Source organism: Anopheles aquasalis, chromosome 3 (genome assembly GCF_943734665.1).
Source record: "Anopheles aquasalis chromosome 3, idAnoAquaMG_Q_19, whole genome shotgun sequence".
NCBI classification, from domain to species: domain Eukaryota; kingdom Metazoa; phylum Arthropoda; class Insecta; order Diptera; family Culicidae; genus Anopheles; species Anopheles aquasalis.
Genome location: NC_064878.1, coordinates 9,795,001 through 9,815,000, shown reverse-complemented (window position 1 = coordinate 9,815,000; position 20,000 = coordinate 9,795,001). Strand labels below are relative to the sequence as shown.

Below are 20,000 nucleotides of genomic sequence, written 5' to 3'. Positions count from 1 at the left end.
AGTAACTTTACGATGTCGCAAGCCCAGAAGACGGGCAACCAGAGCAAACATCAGGACCATGCCGTTGACATTAAGATCGAAAACTTTACCATTTCGGCCAAGGGTAACGATCTGTTCGTGAACGCTAATCTGTTGATCGCGAACGGGCGCCACTATGGATTGGTCGGTCCTAATGGGCACGGCAAGACGACCCTACTGCGCCACATCGCTAACCGTGCCTTTGCCATTCCGCCCAACATCGATGTGTTGCTGTGCGAGCAGGAAGTGGTCGCCGATGAGACATCGGCCGTCGAGACGGTGCTGAAAGCGGACGTAAAGCGAACGGAACTGTTGCAACAGTGCAAGGAACTGGAAGAGGCCGTCGAAAATGGAAAGATCGAGTTACAGGATCGGTTACAGGAAGTGTACAATGAGCTGAAGGCGATCGGTGCCGATTCGGCGGAACCACGTGCCCGCCGTATTCTGGCCGGTTTGGGATTTTCGCGTGAAATGCAGAACCGTCCGACGAATGCATTCTCCGGTGGCTGGCGTATGCGTGTGTCGCTGGCGCGGGCACTCTTCATTGAACCGACGCTGCTGTTGCTCGATGAACCGACGAACCATCTCGATCTGAACGCCGTCATTTGGCTCGACAATTATCTGCAGGGCTGGAAGAAAACGCTGCTGATCGTGTCCCACGACCAGTCTTTCCTGGACAACGTGTGTAATGAGATCATCCATCTGGACAACAAGAAGCTGTACTACTACAAGGGTAACTACACGATGTTCAAGAAGATGTACGTGCAGAAGCGTCGCGAGATGATCAAGGATTACGAGAAGCAGGAACGCCGATTGAAGGAACTGAAGGCACACGGTCAATCGAAGAAGGCGGCGGAAAAGAAACAGAAGGAAAATCTGACGCGCAAACAGGAGAAGGGACGCAGCAAGAACCAGAAACCGGGTGAGGAGGACGAGGGCCCGGTGGAGCTGCTGTCAAAGCCGAAGGAGTACATCGTGAAGTTTAGCTTCCCCGATCCACCACCGTTGCAGCCACCGATCCTTGGATTACACAGTAAGTATCCGGTGGGGTAGAGTGGTGTGGCGCCGGGTATTAATTCCCGTCATTTTCCATTCCAGATTGCAACTTTAATTTCCCCAACCAGAAGCCACTGTTCATTGGAGCTGATTTCGGTATCGATCTAAGTAGCCGGGTGGCGATCGTTGGTCCGAACGGTGTCGGCAAATCGACGTTCCTGAAGCTGCTCGTCGGTGAGCTGGAACCGATCAAGGGTGAGGTGAAGCGTAACCATCGGTTGCGTATCGGTCGGTTCGATCAGCATTCGGGCGAGCATTTGACGGCGGAGGAAACGCCGGCCGAGTATCTGCAGCGGTTGTTTAACTTACCGTACGAGAAGGCCCGTAAGCAGCTCGGCACGTTTGGACTTGCGAGCCATGCGCACACGATCAAAATGAAGGATCTGTCCGGTGGACAGAAGGCTCGCGTAGCGTTGGCCGAACTGTGCCTCAATGCACCGGATGTGCTAATTCTCGATGAACCTACGAATAACCTGGACATTGAATCGATCGATGCCCTGGCAGAAGCGATCAACGATTACAAGGGCGGAGTGATTATCGTGTCCCACGACGAACGGCTTATCCGGGAGACCGAGTGTGCGCTGTACGTGATCGAGGAGCAGACGATCAACGAGGTGGACGGTGATTTCGATGACTACCGGAAGGAGGTGTTGGACAGTTTGGGCGAGATTATCAACAACCCTAGTATATCGGCCAACGCGGCAGTGTTGCAGTGATCCGGGTATCCGTGTGTTCGTTGTTCGGCGTCGGTACGAGTGTTACTGCTTCCTTTTTCTCCTTCTTCTTGTAGCAGAGCCTTTGCTTCGATTAAATTCGTTTTTATTATTAGCATTTTGAAAAGTATATACAATTATGGCGCCACTAGCACCGACGAGTCTGTTCTTTCTCTCTCTTTCCGATGACGGTCTTCGTTTGTGCTCAGCTCCGCTGCCTAGAGCCGTTGCTAATCAGGATTGTGTCGATGGTTGCTTTGATCGATGATCTCTTTTCGCTGCCGAACTCGGCGATTCCACTCGCTCACACTCGATACTCCCGTAGCGCTTACTCCGGTTTCAACAGCGAGTGGCCTCCGGAACGGTTGGATCTTACAGCCGAATCGTAGCTGCTGAGATTTTTTCCTTCCACCGAAGCCACCACCTAACCGGCGCGGTTTCCAACCCTCCAGCCGTCGTTCCCACTCTTCATCAACCAGTATCTCCTTCCCTTCGATGCTACAACCGTGCATCCGATCGATTGCCCGGAGTGCCTCGTCTCGGGACGCGTACTCGACGAATGCGTATCCACGGGGCATTCCCGTGACGATGTCGGTGACAAGCCGTGATCGAACGATCGTACCGAAGGGTGAGAAGCTGCTTATGAGTTTTTCCTGCAAGAAAACGGATGTTCAGCCGGTTGTTCCTTAGCTCTGGGCGAGGACACAGAACTTACCTCCGTTACGGAGTGTGCTAACCGACCGACGAAGACCGTGTGCAGTGGATTGCCCTGTACCTTGCGATTCGGTTTGTAGCGTGAATTGAGAGCCCGTAGAAGGGCTCGATCGTGTGCGATCTCATCCGTCCCGTCGATTGAACCGACGCGTATCGGATCGTACACATCCGTGACGTACTTGGACCACCGGTGGGCCGGATCGGTGGTTCCGCCCTTCTCCTCTCGTTGTCCGTCACCGCTGGCCATTGGAGGATTCGGTTTCCGGGATGATGGCCACAGGAAAATCTAGAAAGCAGTTGCGGCGGAACTGTTCCGTCGGAATCACAGCTGGCCTTGTTGTCAACACGGTTGTTGTCTTGCTCTCTCTTTCACATACAATTGTGCTATCTCGTTCTTTCCTTCACCGGATTTCAAGGATGTTTTCAGCTTGTTCTATTGGTTTTTAAGAATTTTATTTCGAATCACACTCCCTAGAATGAAACTCTCTTTTCCCTTTATTCGGTACATATACAATAGATGATTTCAATTGTAATTAGATGCTTAGTATTACGAACCCCCGAGAAAGTATAAAATCCCGCAGCCTACTTGATGTACTTATCCATAAACTTCTTGTGGAAATCGGATCGCAGCGAGTCGTTGATGAACTGGTTCGCCTTCTTGTCCGGTTCCGAGCGGGCACAGTTCTTGAACACAACATCATCGTCCCAGCGGCGCTTCACCTTCAGCTCTGCCTTGGCCGTGGACGAGTAGCTGAGCAGCGGATTTCCAGACAGTATGTTTTCCATGCGAATTTTCTCTTCCTCCTGCTGCTTGGAGCGCTCCCGGGATGCCTGCTCGGCTGCCCGTTCCTGTTTGATTTTGTTCAGTTCCGCCAACAGTGCCGCCGTGTCGTCCTCGTCCGAGTCAGAATCCGAGTTGTCGCTGTCGACCGGATCATCCGCATCGAGGTTTTGCGGTGCCTCGATCTTCTGGCGCTTTGCGCTGCTGCTTCCGGTGGCGCCGCTGCTGATCGCTGAGCTCGCTGGCTCAGCTCCACCACGACGCGCGATAGAGGCCGCCGAGCTCTTTGGCTTGCTCTCGCGTTCCCGCTTTTCCAGCTCCTCACGGAAGTCACGGTTACGCAGCTCTTCGGCCGTGTTCTGACCCTGGTCTCTGTGGGGAGGGATGGGAAAAGCAAGCGATAAGCAGGGTTCATAAAGGAGGCGCCGTGTCTTACCTGTATTTCAGCTTTGTGTGTCCGGGCAGATCGCGGCTACTGTACTGTTTGGAGAGGGCACTCAGGTCCTTCTCGCCGCGACCGGTGCCACCACGGGCGGGATCGAACGTTGGACGGGCCGCGGTAGTCATGATTCACGATATTTCCGGGTTTTCACGAGATTTTACAAGGTTTTTGGGCTGGATTTGTGCGATTTGTGGAACGCAACGATTTGTAAACAAAACGCTTGAGTTGAGAAACCCTTGAATTGCAAAACGCTTGAATTTGAGCTCAAGAAATAACCCTTCGATGCGAATAGCAGAACAATGGGATTTTTGGTCATTTTTCAAACATACAAGAACTTGATTTTTTGTGTTTTTATTAATCTTCCTTTTATGTTTCAGAACACCAAACTCAGGATTAACATTTTACTGTTAGATTTAGCTGTAGAAATGCAGATTAAACTATTTCTCAATGGCGTGAAATAGATTCATTGCATGATTTTTATACCTGGAAGAGTGGATTTCTTCCTTATTCGAGGCTACGTTTCTGTTAATATATCAGCAGCTACAATTCAACGAGGTTAACAAACCTCTTCGTTGTAGTAAAATCCCTAAATTCTATCTCAGATTCAAAATTTCGCATGTACAACATCCTTTCTTTAACCTCTTTTTGCAAGTACTCTTGATCGAACGCGCATAACCAATTTGTGGCATACGCACGATTCAACGAAAATGACGCCCTGCCTCGTTCAAATGAATAGAATATTAGCATGTAAATGCAAATACCTAGCTTCCCGCGTATTTTGCCATTGTATCCGATCGGATACAATCACGTGATCGTCACCGCTGAATTGTTGTCAACGAGGATCAATGCATCGGGTGCCGTAGATGGAAATATAGATCATGCTAATTCTATACGCATTCCCTACATCGTATAATCAACTATCAGTTCATTGACGTGAGCTGAAACTAGAATGGCAACATGCAAATGAATTGCGTTCTATACTGCACCGAAACACGTGTACTTCAACCTGGTCAGCGAATGAGTTAAGATCTAACGCAAAAGCGCCAATCATGCACCAGATTGGTTGCATATTTATAACGCGACTATACCGCCTGGAATAATGCATTATTCCAGGTGCAGCTTCAAACTCATCTCCACCCTGCAGGTGCACAATCAGACGTGACTAAGTGCCAAGCCATACGGCCGGGGGGCGTGGTAATGCTACCGAGAAGGAGGAGGAGGAGGTGAGGGCGTTATGGTTGAGTTAACCGAGGGATGAGCTACGCGGGCTGGAACTACTCTTCCCGTATTTGCGCAGTCACGACTGATTACAGGGTTATTTAATTTTCACACATTCCACATTCACGATAACATCACCTCGGTACAATAGTACAATGTACAATCATTTCAAACGAAGTAGAGATGCTCGTGACTCAGTGTTGGTACAATAACATTTGGTGTCTATCCAGGCCATTATAAGGCCATCAAATTACGCCTCCGAAACTCACTCATCTACAGGTGTCGTCTGTTGATCAACTCAAAGAGTTGTTTGTCGCCCATTTCCCTCTGAAACTCGATCTCGATCTTTGACTCGCAATAAACTCACCTAATCGCACATTCTCGACGCATTTAGCATACGGCAAGGAGTGTGCCTAATGTCTATCATTTTGGGGGCAATTATCGTGACAAGCGGCAGCACCCGGTCGCCCAGTTCGCTGCCAATAAACCGATTGTGAGCGCGATGCCCGATAAACAGTCAAATTATGGCAAGGTCCCTCGAAAAGATCCTGCGCCACCCACTACGCTGGCTGTCCTTGAGCTATGGCGTATGGCTTGCGCTGTTCCCTGTTAAACAACGAAGGCGCTTCGACAGGTAAATAGATAATGTCGTCCAAGTGCCCGCCTGGGATGACTGGGCAAGAGCGCACGCGGGCCTTTCTTTTATCTCGCGATTTCATCATCCCTCATCCCACCCGTGGTGGGTTGTCTGATTCCAAAAGGGACGCATCACGAGTGTGTGGCTTATGGTGCTTGTTCCCGGGCTGTGGCTCGTGTGTGCGCCGCTTCCGCGATTGCGCACGATCGAGTACAATTGAGTATGGGGTCTTAACGCGGGTCCGGGTCCAGCGGGGAAACCGTGAAAGACCACCACGTCGACTCGTGATGCGAAGCGTACCCATCACGTGAAATGCAGTGGGCCCGTCGACCCACTAGACACAGGAGATGATATCGGATCACAAGGAATTGTCATATCAGGGTGGGTGCTCCGGTTGTGGGTTTTCTTGAAGCGTCACTTCGCGCCCGAGCTATCAGTAGCGTAGCGTGGGCCCGTGCCTGAGGCAAATGATGACAATTGGCATTATTACAATGTAACGAGATAGCGCCTCACGGAAACAACCGTGAATCGAGCGAAAGCCCATGCCCCAGGTACATAAGCTCGGCTAAGAATAGTATTCGGAACTGTCGGAATGCGCTGAGGGTAGCGTTTCATCAGCAGAGTCAGGCTTATCAGGAAGCGCGCCATGCAATCCTCGCCACAGGCCTATATTGCACCAGCTAAATCGCGCTAATGAGCGCAAATGCCATAATTGGCCGCTGATGTTCACGTGTGAGTAGGCGAAGATAGAACCTCGTGTGGCCGTGTGGCTATACGACGGTGACATGTGCTTGATAAATCGTTTTGTCCTGCGGGGTGGCGGAGTGACTTGAAAAATTGTAAATCAATTAATATATCAATGCCTTAATGGTCGGCATTGTTTGCCCGGCTGATAGGGAATCGCATCGTGGCAATAGGTAGCCACAAGGTAGTTCACAATCAATATACTTCGGGACATTCGAGTTCCTGTACTGACTGGCTGGGAGGTGGCGCAGCCCTTCAACGAGGGCATTGGGTGGCACGATTCGATTGCGGAAAGGGGGGGGAGGGGGCAGGATTTATAACGGGGCAGCATGATTGGAGGAAGAGACCTAGCGCTAATTCCACCTGCTGACAGCTGTTTATCCCTGGATGATTGATCGATTGACCAACGGGCGTTAGACACCTTCTCTCGGCATGGTGCCCACCTGACGAACCGCGGGGTCCACGGGACGACGGGGGACAAACAGGAAGACCAGAGATGACCATCTTGGCGACAGAGTAACGTTTTGCGAGAACGTGATTTGACATCACGGACATGTGCGCGGAATGTGTTCGTCGTCATCGTCGTCGTCTGGGGGAGATAATATTGAAACGAGCGGATGGTGAACGTGCCGCGGAACCTTTTTAGGAGGGTTATGTGTGTCTTGGCGAACTGTTTAAAGTCTATACACTTACCTCAAGGTCGCTAGACATTCCAGTACAGACCGATGGTATGGATGGTCTTTCCAGTAGACCATTTGGAGCCATACGGTGGGACTATTACCAACACAAGCTATTCCGCTAACCCGATGCGTATTGGTTTGGGTGCAGTAGCACCGAATTGTACCACGGTATCCATGAATCTAAAAGCAGGGTCGTTGATAGCACGTGCGTTGTCTCTGCTCTTGATAAGAAGCTCGTCTTTGGAAACGAATTTCCTTATTGTTTCACGCAGTATCTAGTAATATAGATAGACATTTTCTGCAACTTCATTAACCAGTTGTATTGACAATTAGGATACGACTTTTATTTATTCCACCACTGCTTATGTAACCTGCAAGGCGAGACCAGCACCTGGCGATACTTCTAGACTAGCTAAGGGCCATTAACGGACTGGACTGGCGCACGACACACGCCAGAGCAACCCCCGGCGGGCAATCCCCGACGGAGAAAAGACCGACAAAGTAGGAACGGGGTAAAGAACGTTAAACAACATTTGCATACGTAAGCAACGCTCACAGACACCGCACCAGACCAGATGTGGGGTGTTCCACTGCGTAGAACGTGCTTCGGCAATTAGAAACGTGGATGATGATCAATGGGCACAGGGATTAGGCAATGAAGTGTACGTTGGGAGATGATAATGGACGGGGGGGACTAAAAGACTTCAAAGACGTCTGCGCTGCGTATTCTGGAAACGTCCGGCACGTGATAGGAAATTGAAGAGCTTTATTGCCACCAATTTCACGTTTTGTGGAAGAGAAGATGTCCAACGACGTCACATTGCATCTATAAACTGATTTACAACACCTTCGCCGCCACCGACGACGATACCGTCAGGTGATGTGCATCGGACGTGTGTTTACTAGTTTGTAAGATGCGCCGGAAATGACACGCAAGTTCGTCGTTCAAATACAGGTGACTGCCGCAGACTGGACTGGACTGAACTAGAAAGAACTAGTGCTATTGTATTTTTGCAACGACTTTTCCACAACTAGGCCAAGCAATTAAAGAATATCTGCGGTATTAATCCATCGGGCTGCGATCATGACCGCAATCGAATCCGCTTAGCGGTACGACGCCCAGAAGTCAAGTGGTACATTTACTGGATCGATATCGTTCAATAAGCTACCTTGCTTACACGCCGAGGTTAGACAAGGCCGTTTGTTGTCAGGGTCAAATTGGGGCGCTAATAGATAGATAGATTGATAGATCGATAGATCGATAGATAGAGAGACACTCCGCCTTAGTGACAAGCGATAAACGCACGAATCAACACACAATCGTGGCCAATAAACTGGAGAATGGCCAGTGTGGATTAGATTAGCGGTAGCGATCACGATTTGCGGTCTCGCGACTAACGAGCACTCCGCCAGCGCTGCTACAGCGATCAGGGGGATTTACATTCGCCCGCGGGTATAACCCGGGATTCTGGCCGCAAGTACACGTGCTCACGTCTGGTAGTTTATGGCATTTGCTTGATCAGGTGCCACACTGGCAGTTGGCGTGCCGGCATATATTTTTCTCACGCGATCACATCATGCGAGTGCCTTCGGGAGAACCGTATCGAACCGTAGATATTCATGGGGAGCTTCTGAAGTAGCTATCATTTCCGCAATTAATCAACGATGTGTACTCGGAGACTATACTTGAACAAGCATTTTTTTTTCAATTAATGCTCGAAAGTACTGCCAACGAAACACACTTGAATGCCCTCCTTCGAGCGTGAAGAGTGTAGGCACGATGTGTTGATTTTGTGTTTTGTTTTTGATCTTCTTGCACCGACTCGATGATCGCCACGGTCAAACACGCGTGGTTCAGCGTGTTAAGCACTATAGGTTGGGTATTTCACAACAGTTTGACATAACCGGATTTACCGGATTTTTGAATGCTGGCGATCATCTTAAGATAATCAGGTGGTAATGGAAAATTCACGATTAATGATCAGAACATGATTGTGAGAAAACAAAAGCAAGATAGTTCTTTGTGAACGCATGTTTTTCAATCTCAAATTCAGATCTAAATTGCGATTTGATCTTGATTTCGTTTCTTCTTGCGCCACAGGGTTTTATCTATCAGATGAGAGCAAGAATTACTAAAAGTCTGATATGATAAATGCACAAAAGAAGCCAACAAATGACGTAAATTTTAAATGATTTGCTTGTCATGTTCCATTTTAATTTTACAAGCAATCCATCCACATGCACATCGAAAAACGGGATTTAAACCGTTTTTAAATGAAAAAAAAAATTATTTGTGAACATAATGATGATTTTCTCATATATTTTTTAAAATTCCTATAGTAATAAAATTAATATAGCAATAGCCTTCTTTAGATCGATCATGAGCGCCAGAAACGTAAAGCTTATCGCCGGTGGCAGTGGCTTACTCGAAACCGCACAAGAGGCACGCAGGAGGTGTGCTCGTGCCTCCAGCTTATCGCATCCCCGTTGTCCACCTTCATCCTGTTGCCCGTCGCCCAAAGGATCGTGCAGCGTCTCGGCGGCTGTACGTCTCGGTCAGTGCAGACCCCTGCCCTGCGGAGAGAAGAAGGATCGAAAATGATAAGACAGGACCATAGAAAGAGCGAAAGCGCGTGCGCGCCCCCGAGAGAGAGAGAGAGAAAGGATTCTCTCTACGATGCTCGTGGCGCTCGTGGCCCTACTGATAAAGCCATCAACCCAAAATCATCCACGATCGACAACAACGCGACTGCGTCCGCCCGTGGTTGCGTGACTGTATCTGTGTTCCACCACGCGCGGCTGGTGTGTTGGTGCCGGCGACTAGACGGCACTCCGTATAAATAATCCACTACTTGTGCGGAGTGGTCGAGAGTGTAGTGCATCAGTAGCTCCCCAGCTGTCGTCCAACGACGCTTCGTCTCCTTCGCAGCAGCAGCAGCAGCAGCAGCGACGGCGCTGATCGAGGTGTAGGAAATCGCGACTCGCGATCCATCGTGTGGTGAAAAGTTTTCTTTTTAGAAAGAAAAGAGCTTTTCCTTCGATCCGAATAGTCACTCAACATCCGACTACGTTACGATGGCCCGTCTTCTTCAGTCGCTCGCTAACACCACGATGGCTCTGCATTCTGCTACCACCAACGTCGTCACCGCCAGCGGTCGTCGGTGTTGATATAGTTGTTGCTTCGCCTGTTTTAGTTCACATATCCCTTCAACAACAACAACAACAACATTACAACAATTCCCGAATACTACAGTAACCAGCTGCAGTTAGTGCCTGTGTACCACATAGACACAGAGAGAGAGAGGCAACAATTTTTCCATCACGTGTGTGTTTCTGTGTAAGTATCAAACAGTGATCGATCTCCGATCATCCGTCACACTCTGTTCAGTGTCATCTGTGTAAACTGTCCTGTGTCTCTTGTCCCCCTTTCCATCTGTTCCCTATTGCTCCCTTTCCTCCTTCGGGTGCCTCTGGTGGCCTCTGATACATCCGAGTGTATTGTCTGTCTGCTGCGTGCGTACCAAAGTGTCTTAGAGGGTGTATGATGTGTTTCTTTTTGTTTCCCCGGGGGGGCGATAACATTGTGTCGTGTCGTGAATCAAACCGTGTCAACTCATCGGTGGTGTGTCTGACAAAGTGAACTCCCTTGTTACCGCACCGACAAGTGGCGCCGGCCCTAGGCGCCGGTTGCCAATTGCCACACCATCCACTACCGGAGGGAGGGACTTTCTCCAAAACCGCACAAGGAGAACCCGGGCTGGGTTGGGCAACACGTGTTGCTCGCATTGATCCGTGGCACTTTGATGTGACCCAGTTGAATGGTCGATATCATTGCCTCCTCTGCGGCTGCTCAGCAGAGGTCAGAGGGAGACCGGAGGGCAGAGCGCCGATCGTGATCGCGATCGCGTCCGAAAATAAAGCCCGTTGCCCATCACGGACACCGCGGAGACGGGAGGTCGGTACTTTGGTCACGGCCGTTGGAAAAGAGAAAGCAGCCAGCGGCACCAGCACCAGCACCAGTAGCAGCGCAATTGTTCGGACCCATAGGCAACAACGCGAGGACGGTTCATAAATCAATGTGTACCGCCCGGCGCAGGATTGATTTTGTGTTTGGAATCACCGCAACAACACCACAATGCCATCGAACAACACGCCGAGGTGAAGATCATGCTGGGCGTGGATTGAGGTGGTGTTGCTACTTATTCTCGTCCTCAAACCAACCGCCGATCGCGGCGACGATGGTGATGGCTGTCTTCGTGGACGCGATTTACGATCCGCAACCGGTGTCGGTGTTTTTGGTGCGCGATTCACATAATTTTCATTCACCAACAGTAGCGCTTGCATGCAGCAGAGAGAGAGAGAGAGAGAGAGAGAGAGAGAGAGAGAGAGAGAGAGAGAGAGAGAGAGAGAGAGAGAGAGAGAGAGAGAGAGAGAGAGAGAGAGGTCATTGTGCGCATTTATGAGTGGACGATAGGATCACTCTTCCTCCGTCTTTCCTGCGCCTAGAACACGAGGACGGTGATGCCAAGAAGCGGCTTGTGGTGTTTCGTGATCGTAACGTTAGCCGACCTCAACCTTGTCAGTGGGAATTTTCCACCCTTTTTCACTCGCTCACACACGCTTTTCACGCTTGCAAATTCTCGTAAGGGAATAGAATTTTCTCACGAGATAGCACGGTGTGATGATGTGCAGGCGAGGGAAGCACAACCAGCCTGGAGGTCAAAACACAATGGACGGAATGGCATCGCATCGTTCACGAGGGTTGATTACTAATTTGAAGAGTAGTTCCGGTGAACTCACTCATGGCCTACTGCTAAAAACTCTCACGATGACGTTCTGCCCTCACGTTTGAGATTGATAATCGGTGCGCTGAGAAGAGAGTGACGGCGACATGCTGGCGGACATAATTGAATCCGAAAAATATAGTGAAGCGAAATCGCGATTACGAAGTCAGTGGCACACCGTGCAGCAGCAGCACTAGCAGCCGCCTGGTTACGCCTCGGTTTGACCGTTTCCGGTGAAGGTCGCACGCGTTGGCGACTGGCGGCGCCATCGTTTTTTTTTCGCTTCTTTCTTGCTGCTGACCGTTTGTTGTCGGTGGAATTTCAATTTCACGGTTCACCGCCCAGACAACGGGCTGATCAGCTGATGGCGAATGATGCAGGAAGCAAAAACCCGCCGTGGCGGGAATAGAATCCGCCGCGGTTAATAATCGGCTATAGCTTGCGTCGGATGATTGGGCCGATTGGGTGCTGCCGAATGACGCGATTGCGTGACAAGAATTGTATTGCTATTTTTCGGGAGCCCCCGGAGGGGGAGGCGAGATCGCGCATTTCAATCACGTCGATCAGAGCGATCACCCGTTGACGTAGACTACCAAGGGGTGGGTGTCTGTTGTACAATCGCGTAGGCCATTATCTGGCTGGACAGGAGTGAGGTTCAAAGGACGCAACAGCAGCTGCTGCTTCTTCAATAGCAGTGATAACGTTGCTATGTAATTCCCGTGTCTGCATATCTCGAGTAGGTTCTTAAAGCTACCCTCGCGGGACTGTCAACTGATAAGCCACCGCGTTCAACGTGCAGACACAGAATGGCCCAATTAAGGGTCCACCAACAGCCATATCGATGCAACTACCTTCACCATGGACCTATCACCACGACTGATAAGCCAAGGGATAGCTTCCACCAGATTGAACAGAGTAGTTATTATGGGATCCCCCCCGCGGGGCTTCAGTAACTGTCCTCTGGGAGGGACAGCGCAACAATCTTACGAATCGAACAAGTGGTCTCTGATGGCAGCCCTGGTGATCAGCGAATCGTAAGCGAAGAGTTCAAGGATGTTCAAAAGTAGACCAGCGGCAGAAGACCTGCTGCTGCTGCTGCTGCTGCTGCTGCTGGAATCGCGTGATGCCTGCCAGGAGGGTCGTGCTATAAATATGTAATCAGTTTGACTTCTGGCATTCTGCACTGCGAAGAAGCTCTCGAAGATCAGCGAATGCCGGTGTACGTGCCAGCGAGGACACTCGAGTGCGCTGAACCGGGCTCGAGGATCATTCTTGGCCGGAATCATTCTTGGGCGACTTGTGCTTTGAGGTCACACAATGATGATAACTTTTTTTCGGACGCTTCGTCGTCAGCAAGCAGGAGAGCTTCGGTAGTGGTTCGCGGATGTACGGACTGCGGTGCGTAGTTGCTGCTGATACCCGGACCAGCGCACCGACGGTCGACGAAAGTGAACGCGAACACAAAATCCTTATCGGGCAGCGAGATGTTTTGAAATCCGGTCCCCAGTGGTGGTGGCCACGCTGATCTTGACTTTGAACCGCAACTGGTTTTACACCGTGCGTTCGCTCGCATGGTGCTCGCAGTGGACAAAACGGAAAAACGTGACATTCGTTTGGAACGTGCACCGGGGATTGATGATCATAAATCATGGCGTGCTGCGTGCTGCGCCGGAATCCGCCGGCAGATCTGCTTCCTAGAAAGATACCTAGAGACGCCCGTCTTCCTGGCATCCCTTTTTGTTTACCGAGAAGGGGAAAAAGGAATGTTCCACTGCACTTTCAGAATGTAGCGGAGAAAGCTGAATGACCGCTAGGATCGGCTGGGCAGGTAGCTGCGGCAAGCATTACCCTCTCGCCATGGGATCGAACGGTGGAAAAAAATCTGTAAAGAACAACGTGACGAACGGAGGGTTTAAAAAGAGCCCCGAGGAGACTTCTGGAGAAGGTGCCCGGCGCTTACAGATGCACGTAGAGGCGTCGAGAAGAAGCAGAGCGATGAGAGAGAGAGAGAGAGTGAGAGAGAATGAGAGAGAGAGAGAGAGAGAGAGGGAGTGACAAGTGGATGGAATGTTAATTTCGGCAATTTGCTAGCCCTCTTGCTCTCCGCACCACCAGCGATTCAGTTGAAATGGTGGTTGGATGCGGAGCGATCATCATTGATGGTTTGGACGGTGGCCAGAGTAGCCGCAGGAGCAGCAGCAGCAGCCCAGCAGCAAGTGGTGAGTGAGCAAACCGGTGCTTTCAGGTGTTTTCCATTATTCACAATTTCCCTTAATGGCCATCAAGGCCAACGGTGGCAGTGGAACCGGTGGAACAGCTCCCTAAAGCAATCGTTTAGGTGCTTTCGCGTTGCGCAATGGCGCATTTGCGTTGCTTTTCGCATTGTTGCGCCAAACAATTGAGTCGCCCAAGGGTCTTCACGCTCAAGTGTCTGGTGTCGTTCGCTTATGCCATCCGGTCCCCAGGATGAGGGACTGGTACTCGAGTGAAAGTGTTACAATAAGTGGCTCAACATTAACACGGGCACCGGGCACGTTGATCTCGTCCGCCGGTTGCCAGCCAGGATTGATCGATTGATCATGCTAATGTGACACGCGGGAAAGTGACCGCATCGTGGATCGTGTATGTTGGAGAGTGTGTTTGGTTGAACCACACAAAAGGTGTTGTTTGTTACGTTTCAAATTGATTAGCACCTTTCGGGGTCCACATGTTTCGCCACTGGTGTCACGGTCTTTGGACGCATGTTCGGGAGGAAGGTTCTAGAGCCAATCGGTGCCCAGTATTCGCGTTAGAATGTTGCATACATTCTTCCCCGCTAAAATGTGTGGTCGCGGACCGTTCGTGTTTTGAAAGTTGTTTACGCAACTCCCAGTTTGTGGCCACCCCTTGTCCGCTCTAAACATTTGGTGAGTCACACAGCACAACAAGCATCGTTGTAAAAAAGTTAACAATGGGATGTGCTCAAAAAGATAATCAGTATGATAGCAGCAGCAGAGGCAGCAGTAGCATCGACAGGTGTCTCAACGAAAAAAAAAAGCTGAAACGATACGGAAGGTCTTATCCGGTGCGGCCAAGCGATGACAGGAAAACAACATCATCTTCCTGTGCACTTCGCTCTCGTGGTGGCCGGGGATTTTTTTTCTTCTCTCTGTTGGTTCGGGCGGAAGTTGTGTTTTGTCGCCATACGAGCGTGACACACGGAGTGGCGAACGAGAGTCGTCAGTCTGGAACGTCCCCAAAAAACACCAACGTACTGTTTGTCTTCACTTCACTGTTCACTGTTTGTGAACCGCAACCATTTTAATCTGTTTGCGAATGTTTGTAGCTCATTACGCGTACACCGTTCAAACTCAACGCCTCATTAATGTGTCAATTTTTTTGTTTCTTTTTTTCCCCTTCCCCCCTCAATAGAAGCCGTGACGAGACGCATACGAACACAAATCCATCAGCAGCAACGTAACAGTATTATCCTTTCATCATCTGTCTAATTATCATCGCGCTTCGTATCGGTAATCGCCGATACCACCAGAGGAGATTGTATTGCAGCGGACGATCGGAGACTAGCTAGTCTAGGAGCAAACCGTCACTTCAATTAAAAAAAAAAAAAAAACAAATCATGACGGCCAGTAAGGAGTACCTGGCCAATGGCGAACCGCAGAAACCGGACCGTAAGTGTTATTTCTTAAGATTCTTAACCCACAGGGATTGACGGAGTGATAAATTGGCAAACAAAAGCGCGAGTAGCGCGACCTTGCGAGAAGCCCATTCTACAAGGCGCCACGATGCCCGCTGGCCCTGCTCTTGGCCGAGCACCGGTGCGTGGTTCCCGTCCGCAGGTGTACAGTTAGCTGGCGCCAACACAGTGCTGCGTACCGGGCGGCGATGGAGGGAGGCCACCACCGATCACGTCCGTTCGCTGACCGTGACATTGAGGTGCCGGTGGTGCCAAAGACGTCTCTGTCTAGTGCCGTTGCAAAAAGGCGCCAGCCTAGTGCGTGCCAACCATGCCGAGGCTGGCCGAGTTCAGATAAAACAGAAAGTTGGCAGATTGGATGGCCGGCTGGGAGCGCAAGCATAATGCCTGATGCGCGATCGAATGGAGTATATTTTATCAACGACAGCACCGTACAACCTTCGTTGATGAGCTCATAAATTTGTCCGGAACATAATCCGCGACCGACCGGAAGCGGTGTGCGTGTGGGTTCGCGCTTAAGGTCATCAGCGGCACCGATGTGGAGTGCAACATCGATCGGCACGTCGCTTTGGAATGCGCCGCGCACACAAGGCGCGTGTCACACGTCGATCGCCGCGCACAACATTCTTCCGGAGTCCGGCTGCGAATGGTGTTGTTGCCGTCGGCACCGGTGACACGCAAGGGCAATTGTCACAACCAGCGAAACGAAGAGCCGCGGGGGGGAAGTACACTTTGCGAGGTGATCATCATTTAATCGCCGATTTGTGCGGCGCTGATCGCGCACGCGCTGTCGTTTGACGCACTGCAACATGACATATCTGGGTCTGGCCGCTAATGGCGATGGCATTATTTGTAAAATGCCATTAGTCACTTGGTACACAAGCCACCTTATAGTTGTACTGTTAGTAGAGAGCGTTACGTCATCACGGTGTTATCATGGTGCACGGTAGACATCTTCTCTAATCTAATGCAGTGCCATGCCGGCTGCCTTTATTTGCATTCGCTGATCACACTCGCGGTGCTTGACCCAGCGATAGAGTGGTGGTAGATGACGGGGAGGGGAAGGCAATAAATCCGCTCCACTAAATCAACTCGTCGTCGCGTGCAAATTTGGAACCGACAAATGATTCCCTCTTCCTGCTTAACGGCCACGCGCACCGCCGCTGTTAAGTGCCAATTGTTCAATTACGGTGGCCACTTTCGCGACGGATGGATGCCTGGAACGATCGTGGTTCTACGAGGAGAACATGTTTTTATTGTTTGAAATTGACCGCGTGTTCCAAAATTCAAAAACTGCTCAAAAGCATGCTCGCACCAAAGTGTGTAGCTCAAAGTAGCTCAGCACTACGCCATCTGTTGGCGGGTGCCAGCGTTAACAGCAAAAAAATAATAGCAAAATTGAATTTGAACGAAAGTTAAATGTTCGTTACCGATCATGTGGCGCGCGAAAACCCTCGTTGTCTCATGCTTTCGGTATGTTACACTCTGTATCAATGCAGCACGCATGAGGGCCCCCATAACATTCCATGATCACTCGCATAATGAATGGTGCATCACTAGAGAGAACACGTGTTGGGCGCGACATTCAAACACGCATTGTTTGCCGAATAAGCGCTCTATCAGCGGCGATATCACGCAAGATTGGGCATTTGATACGCGGCAGAGCATACAATGGCCGGGAAACTATCCCAAAAATACACAACCAACCCTTCCCCGGGTTATAAAGCGTTATCAGTGGCGGATAGAAAAGATAACGAGCCCAACCGGAGGAGTGGTTTTTGGCAAATTGAATTGTAATGAGCACTATCACGGTGTTCCAGGGTGCTCGTCAATAAATGAATGCTAATAGAGATACAGGTCCTTTGTGGTGCGTCTTGGTGCTGTTGAGATAGGAGGAGATAGGAGGAACAGCCGAAGGTGTGCAAACAACACTGTGCGTCGCAATGGCGAGGCCCGAAACTGAATCACAACCGTCGGAGTATTTGGTGGTATCAAGGGGGAGGCGTTCGTAACACTCCTTTTTTCGTTAGTAACCTGCTGTGCAAATACATTGGCAACAGGCACCCGGTGTCTGTATTTGTGTGGTGCGTTTCAAAAATGGCAACCCTTTCAATACCAGGCCTTAGCTGGAAGATAGTAATGTCTTCCTAAGATGGAGCATGCGTCACGCTCAAGTCACACTAAATTAAGGGCCATCTGCAGCTTATTGAAAATGATCTTCCGATCGCGGGCCCACGCAGAAATTCGATCAAACTTTACATATTGAAGACACTTCCGCCTCCGCTTTCCGACCGGTTAAGGCCAGAGCAAGAATCGTTTATCAACCTCATGGGTCGGTTCTGACGCAGCGCAAATACCGAGCACCTTCACCAGCTCAGATCCGGCAAACGTCTGACTAAGCTTCGAGGTTCTTCGCGAGCTTATCACCGAGTTGATTTGTTTATCGAGCTCTACGCGTACCAGGAAGATGGATCTCGTAGAGTTAAGGTTTCCCCACGAGTGAGGGTCATCGGCGCATCGCGTTACATCTCACGGTGCACGCTGCATGTGCCTCTACCTTTCCTTTCTCTCTCTCTCTCTCTCTCTCTCGCTCGGTGGCGGTGGAGGCGCCCACACGTGCTTAGGCGGTGGAGTGGGGTGGAGTAAATGCATGCGACCAGAATGAAAACATGCTTATACCGACCGACACGCAGACAGGCGCACACGAAATCGTAATACGAAGATCTCTCGGTGTAAAGAAGATGTGAGGATCGGAGTGGCGTGGCGTTACTATTTGTCCAAGCTGTTGTCCGGGGGGCTGCCGTTGGTCTCGTGGTCTTGGTACGCGAGAGGCGACGCGACTTGTCTTGTGTGTTGACTATTTTTACGCGTTGCACGCCATGGGTGTTGTTTTATTTTTACAATAAAAAAAAACCCGAACTCCGACGACACCGACACCTCGAACTGCGGATACCGGTGACCGGATCGCCCCAGTAGTGATTGAAACCATTCCGCCGTGTTCGTGTTTCTGTTGTTTACGCTGGCCGGACCTGGTGGTGTTTGCGCGCGCGCGCGCGCGCGCAAATTTAATCCTTTTCGCGAATAGTAGAACTGATCAATGAGAAAGGGAGGAAGGTGCCAGATGGAGATGGGAATTTAAATTTAAACCCCCCACGGTACCGGTACACATTGTTGGATGCCACATTGAGTCGCTGGTCCAACAGGTTATGTCAGCTGATAGGCCTCGCGAGGCGCTAACAAGCACCACTCTACCGGCTGGTATTCTTTATCCGAATGCAGATAGAACGGCTAGAAGTGAAATCGGGCCATGCTGCTCGGACGCCAACATTCCGATCACGGTTTGGTGTTGCGGGTGCAACGGTGTCACGCTTGGTTCTCAGCAGAACAACGCCGACGATCGGCGGTGCATACGGTGCATTGCACCCCATGCTATTGCATTCCTTCCATCTCGCCTACTCCTCTAACGGGTGAATGAAATAGTGTCACGGTAGTAGTGGTGTGCGTGGTTCTTGTTGTTGCTGCTGCTGCAGCACGATATTCATTCTCAATCGAAGCAACCCACCCGAGACCAGGCCGCGTGTTTGACATTCTGATAGCTTCTTCTTCGCGGAGTACGCCCCACGCTCGCATTCACAGCACCTTTTTTTTCGTTGTTGTTTATTTCTTTGTGTATTCCCGTTCGAGTGGTGGTATTTGTGATAGGAAGCGCACGCACTACGCGCGCACGCCTCGTCTTATCACCTAACGCGTGGTGGCAAGCACGATCGGATTAGTGGGGACCGCGTGTGTCGGCGCTACCATAGCACGCCTCTGAACTCCAAGGTGAAAAGGTTGAAAAGGGGTTTTTTCGGTGGTGAATGAAACTGTCTCGTGTGTCTCGTGCTCTGAAGCATCCCGGAGTCGGAATCCTCAATTAACCACCATCCCCCCGGTACTGGTGGGTGGACCAGCACGCGTTGGACAGTACAAGCAAGGCAAGGGTGTGCTCTAGTGTGATCTTACTCTCCTCATCTTAGTGTATGTGAGTGAGTGTGTCTCGGAGGGTGGTGGTGGACAGAATAAAACCATTGCCTCGGACTCGCTCCCGAACCCAGTCCTGTGGAGGTGATCAAGCGGATCGGTGCTCGTTGGTTTCAGTTCGGCTTCAATTCAGTTCTCAGTTCTCAGGTGCCGCACCAAGGGTGACACCGGCCAGACAGTGTGCTAGACCCACATATTGCCACCACTTGACATTGGCCGGACGAGGAGGATCGTAGCTCAACGTGTTGGCGCCCCCCGAGAGGTTCACGTGTTTGCGCGCTTTTGGCGAAGATGAGCGTTGTGCTGGGCGGTGGTGGTGGTTTGTGGCAGAAAGTTTGCGGTGTAAATAAGTGAGCTGCAGCAAGTACTTGTGCCTGTGTCCCTTGACCAGCTGTTGCTGCAGGACACCCAATACCATACCATAGGAGTAGAGAGTGACGAAGGGCTTTCTTCTTATCAGCCATTAGTCCTTGACGTCTCGTCTCGATCTCGTCTCAAT

General features: G+C 50.6%; 4 protein-coding genes across 5 annotated transcripts in view; 2 read left to right on the top strand and 2 right to left on the bottom strand.

Moving 5' to 3' along the window:
• LOC126576192 (ATP-binding cassette sub-family F member 1) overlaps nt 1-1,939 on the top strand; it is a 3,019-nt gene extending 1,080 nt beyond the window's left edge. The window contains exons 1-2 of the mRNA XM_050237364.1: nt 1-1,051; nt 1,117-1,939. The exon at nt 1-1,051 is cut by the window's left edge and continues 1,080 nt beyond it. Coding sequence (XP_050093321.1) covers nt 1-1,051; nt 1,117-1,790 — 1,725 coding nt within the window. The 3' untranslated portion in view covers nt 1,791-1,939. The remainder of the gene's footprint in view (nt 1,052-1,116) is intronic.
• Nucleotides 1,940-1,967: 28 nt separating this feature from the next.
• Nucleotides 1,968-2,829, bottom strand: LOC126576193 (U11/U12 small nuclear ribonucleoprotein 35 kDa protein-like). Its single transcript, XM_050237365.1, has 2 exons — nt 2,503-2,829; nt 1,968-2,440 (listed from the first exon to the last, which is right to left on the bottom strand). The coding sequence occupies exons 1-2, from the start codon at nt 2,746-2,748 to the stop codon at nt 2,018-2,020; spliced, it is 669 nt and encodes a 222-aa protein (XP_050093322.1). The 5' UTR covers nt 2,749-2,829; the 3' UTR covers nt 1,968-2,017.
• Nucleotides 2,830-2,973: 144 nt separating this feature from the next.
• On the bottom strand, nt 2,974-3,945 carry LOC126575091 (protein CWC15 homolog). The gene is made up of 2 exons (XM_050235628.1): nt 3,719-3,945; nt 2,974-3,654 (listed from the first exon to the last, which is right to left on the bottom strand). Exons 1-2 carry the CDS (start codon nt 3,847-3,849, stop codon nt 3,084-3,086), a joined length of 702 nt encoding a protein of 233 aa, XP_050091585.1. The 5' UTR covers nt 3,850-3,945; the 3' UTR covers nt 2,974-3,083.
• A 5,936-nt stretch (nt 3,946-9,881) lies between these two features.
• LOC126578422 (putative inorganic phosphate cotransporter) overlaps nt 9,882-20,000 on the top strand; it is a 14,832-nt gene continuing 4,713 nt past the window's right edge. Inside the window, exons 1-2 of one of the 2 annotated variants that reach the window (XM_050240953.1) lie at nt 9,882-10,340; nt 15,199-15,455. In XM_050240953.1, coding sequence (XP_050096910.1) covers nt 15,404-15,455 — 52 coding nt within the window. In that variant the 5' untranslated portion in view covers nt 9,882-10,340; nt 15,199-15,403. Of the gene's footprint in view, nt 10,341-15,198; nt 15,456-19,579 lie in introns of those variants that run through there. The other variant, XM_050240952.1, reaches the window with a different exon arrangement.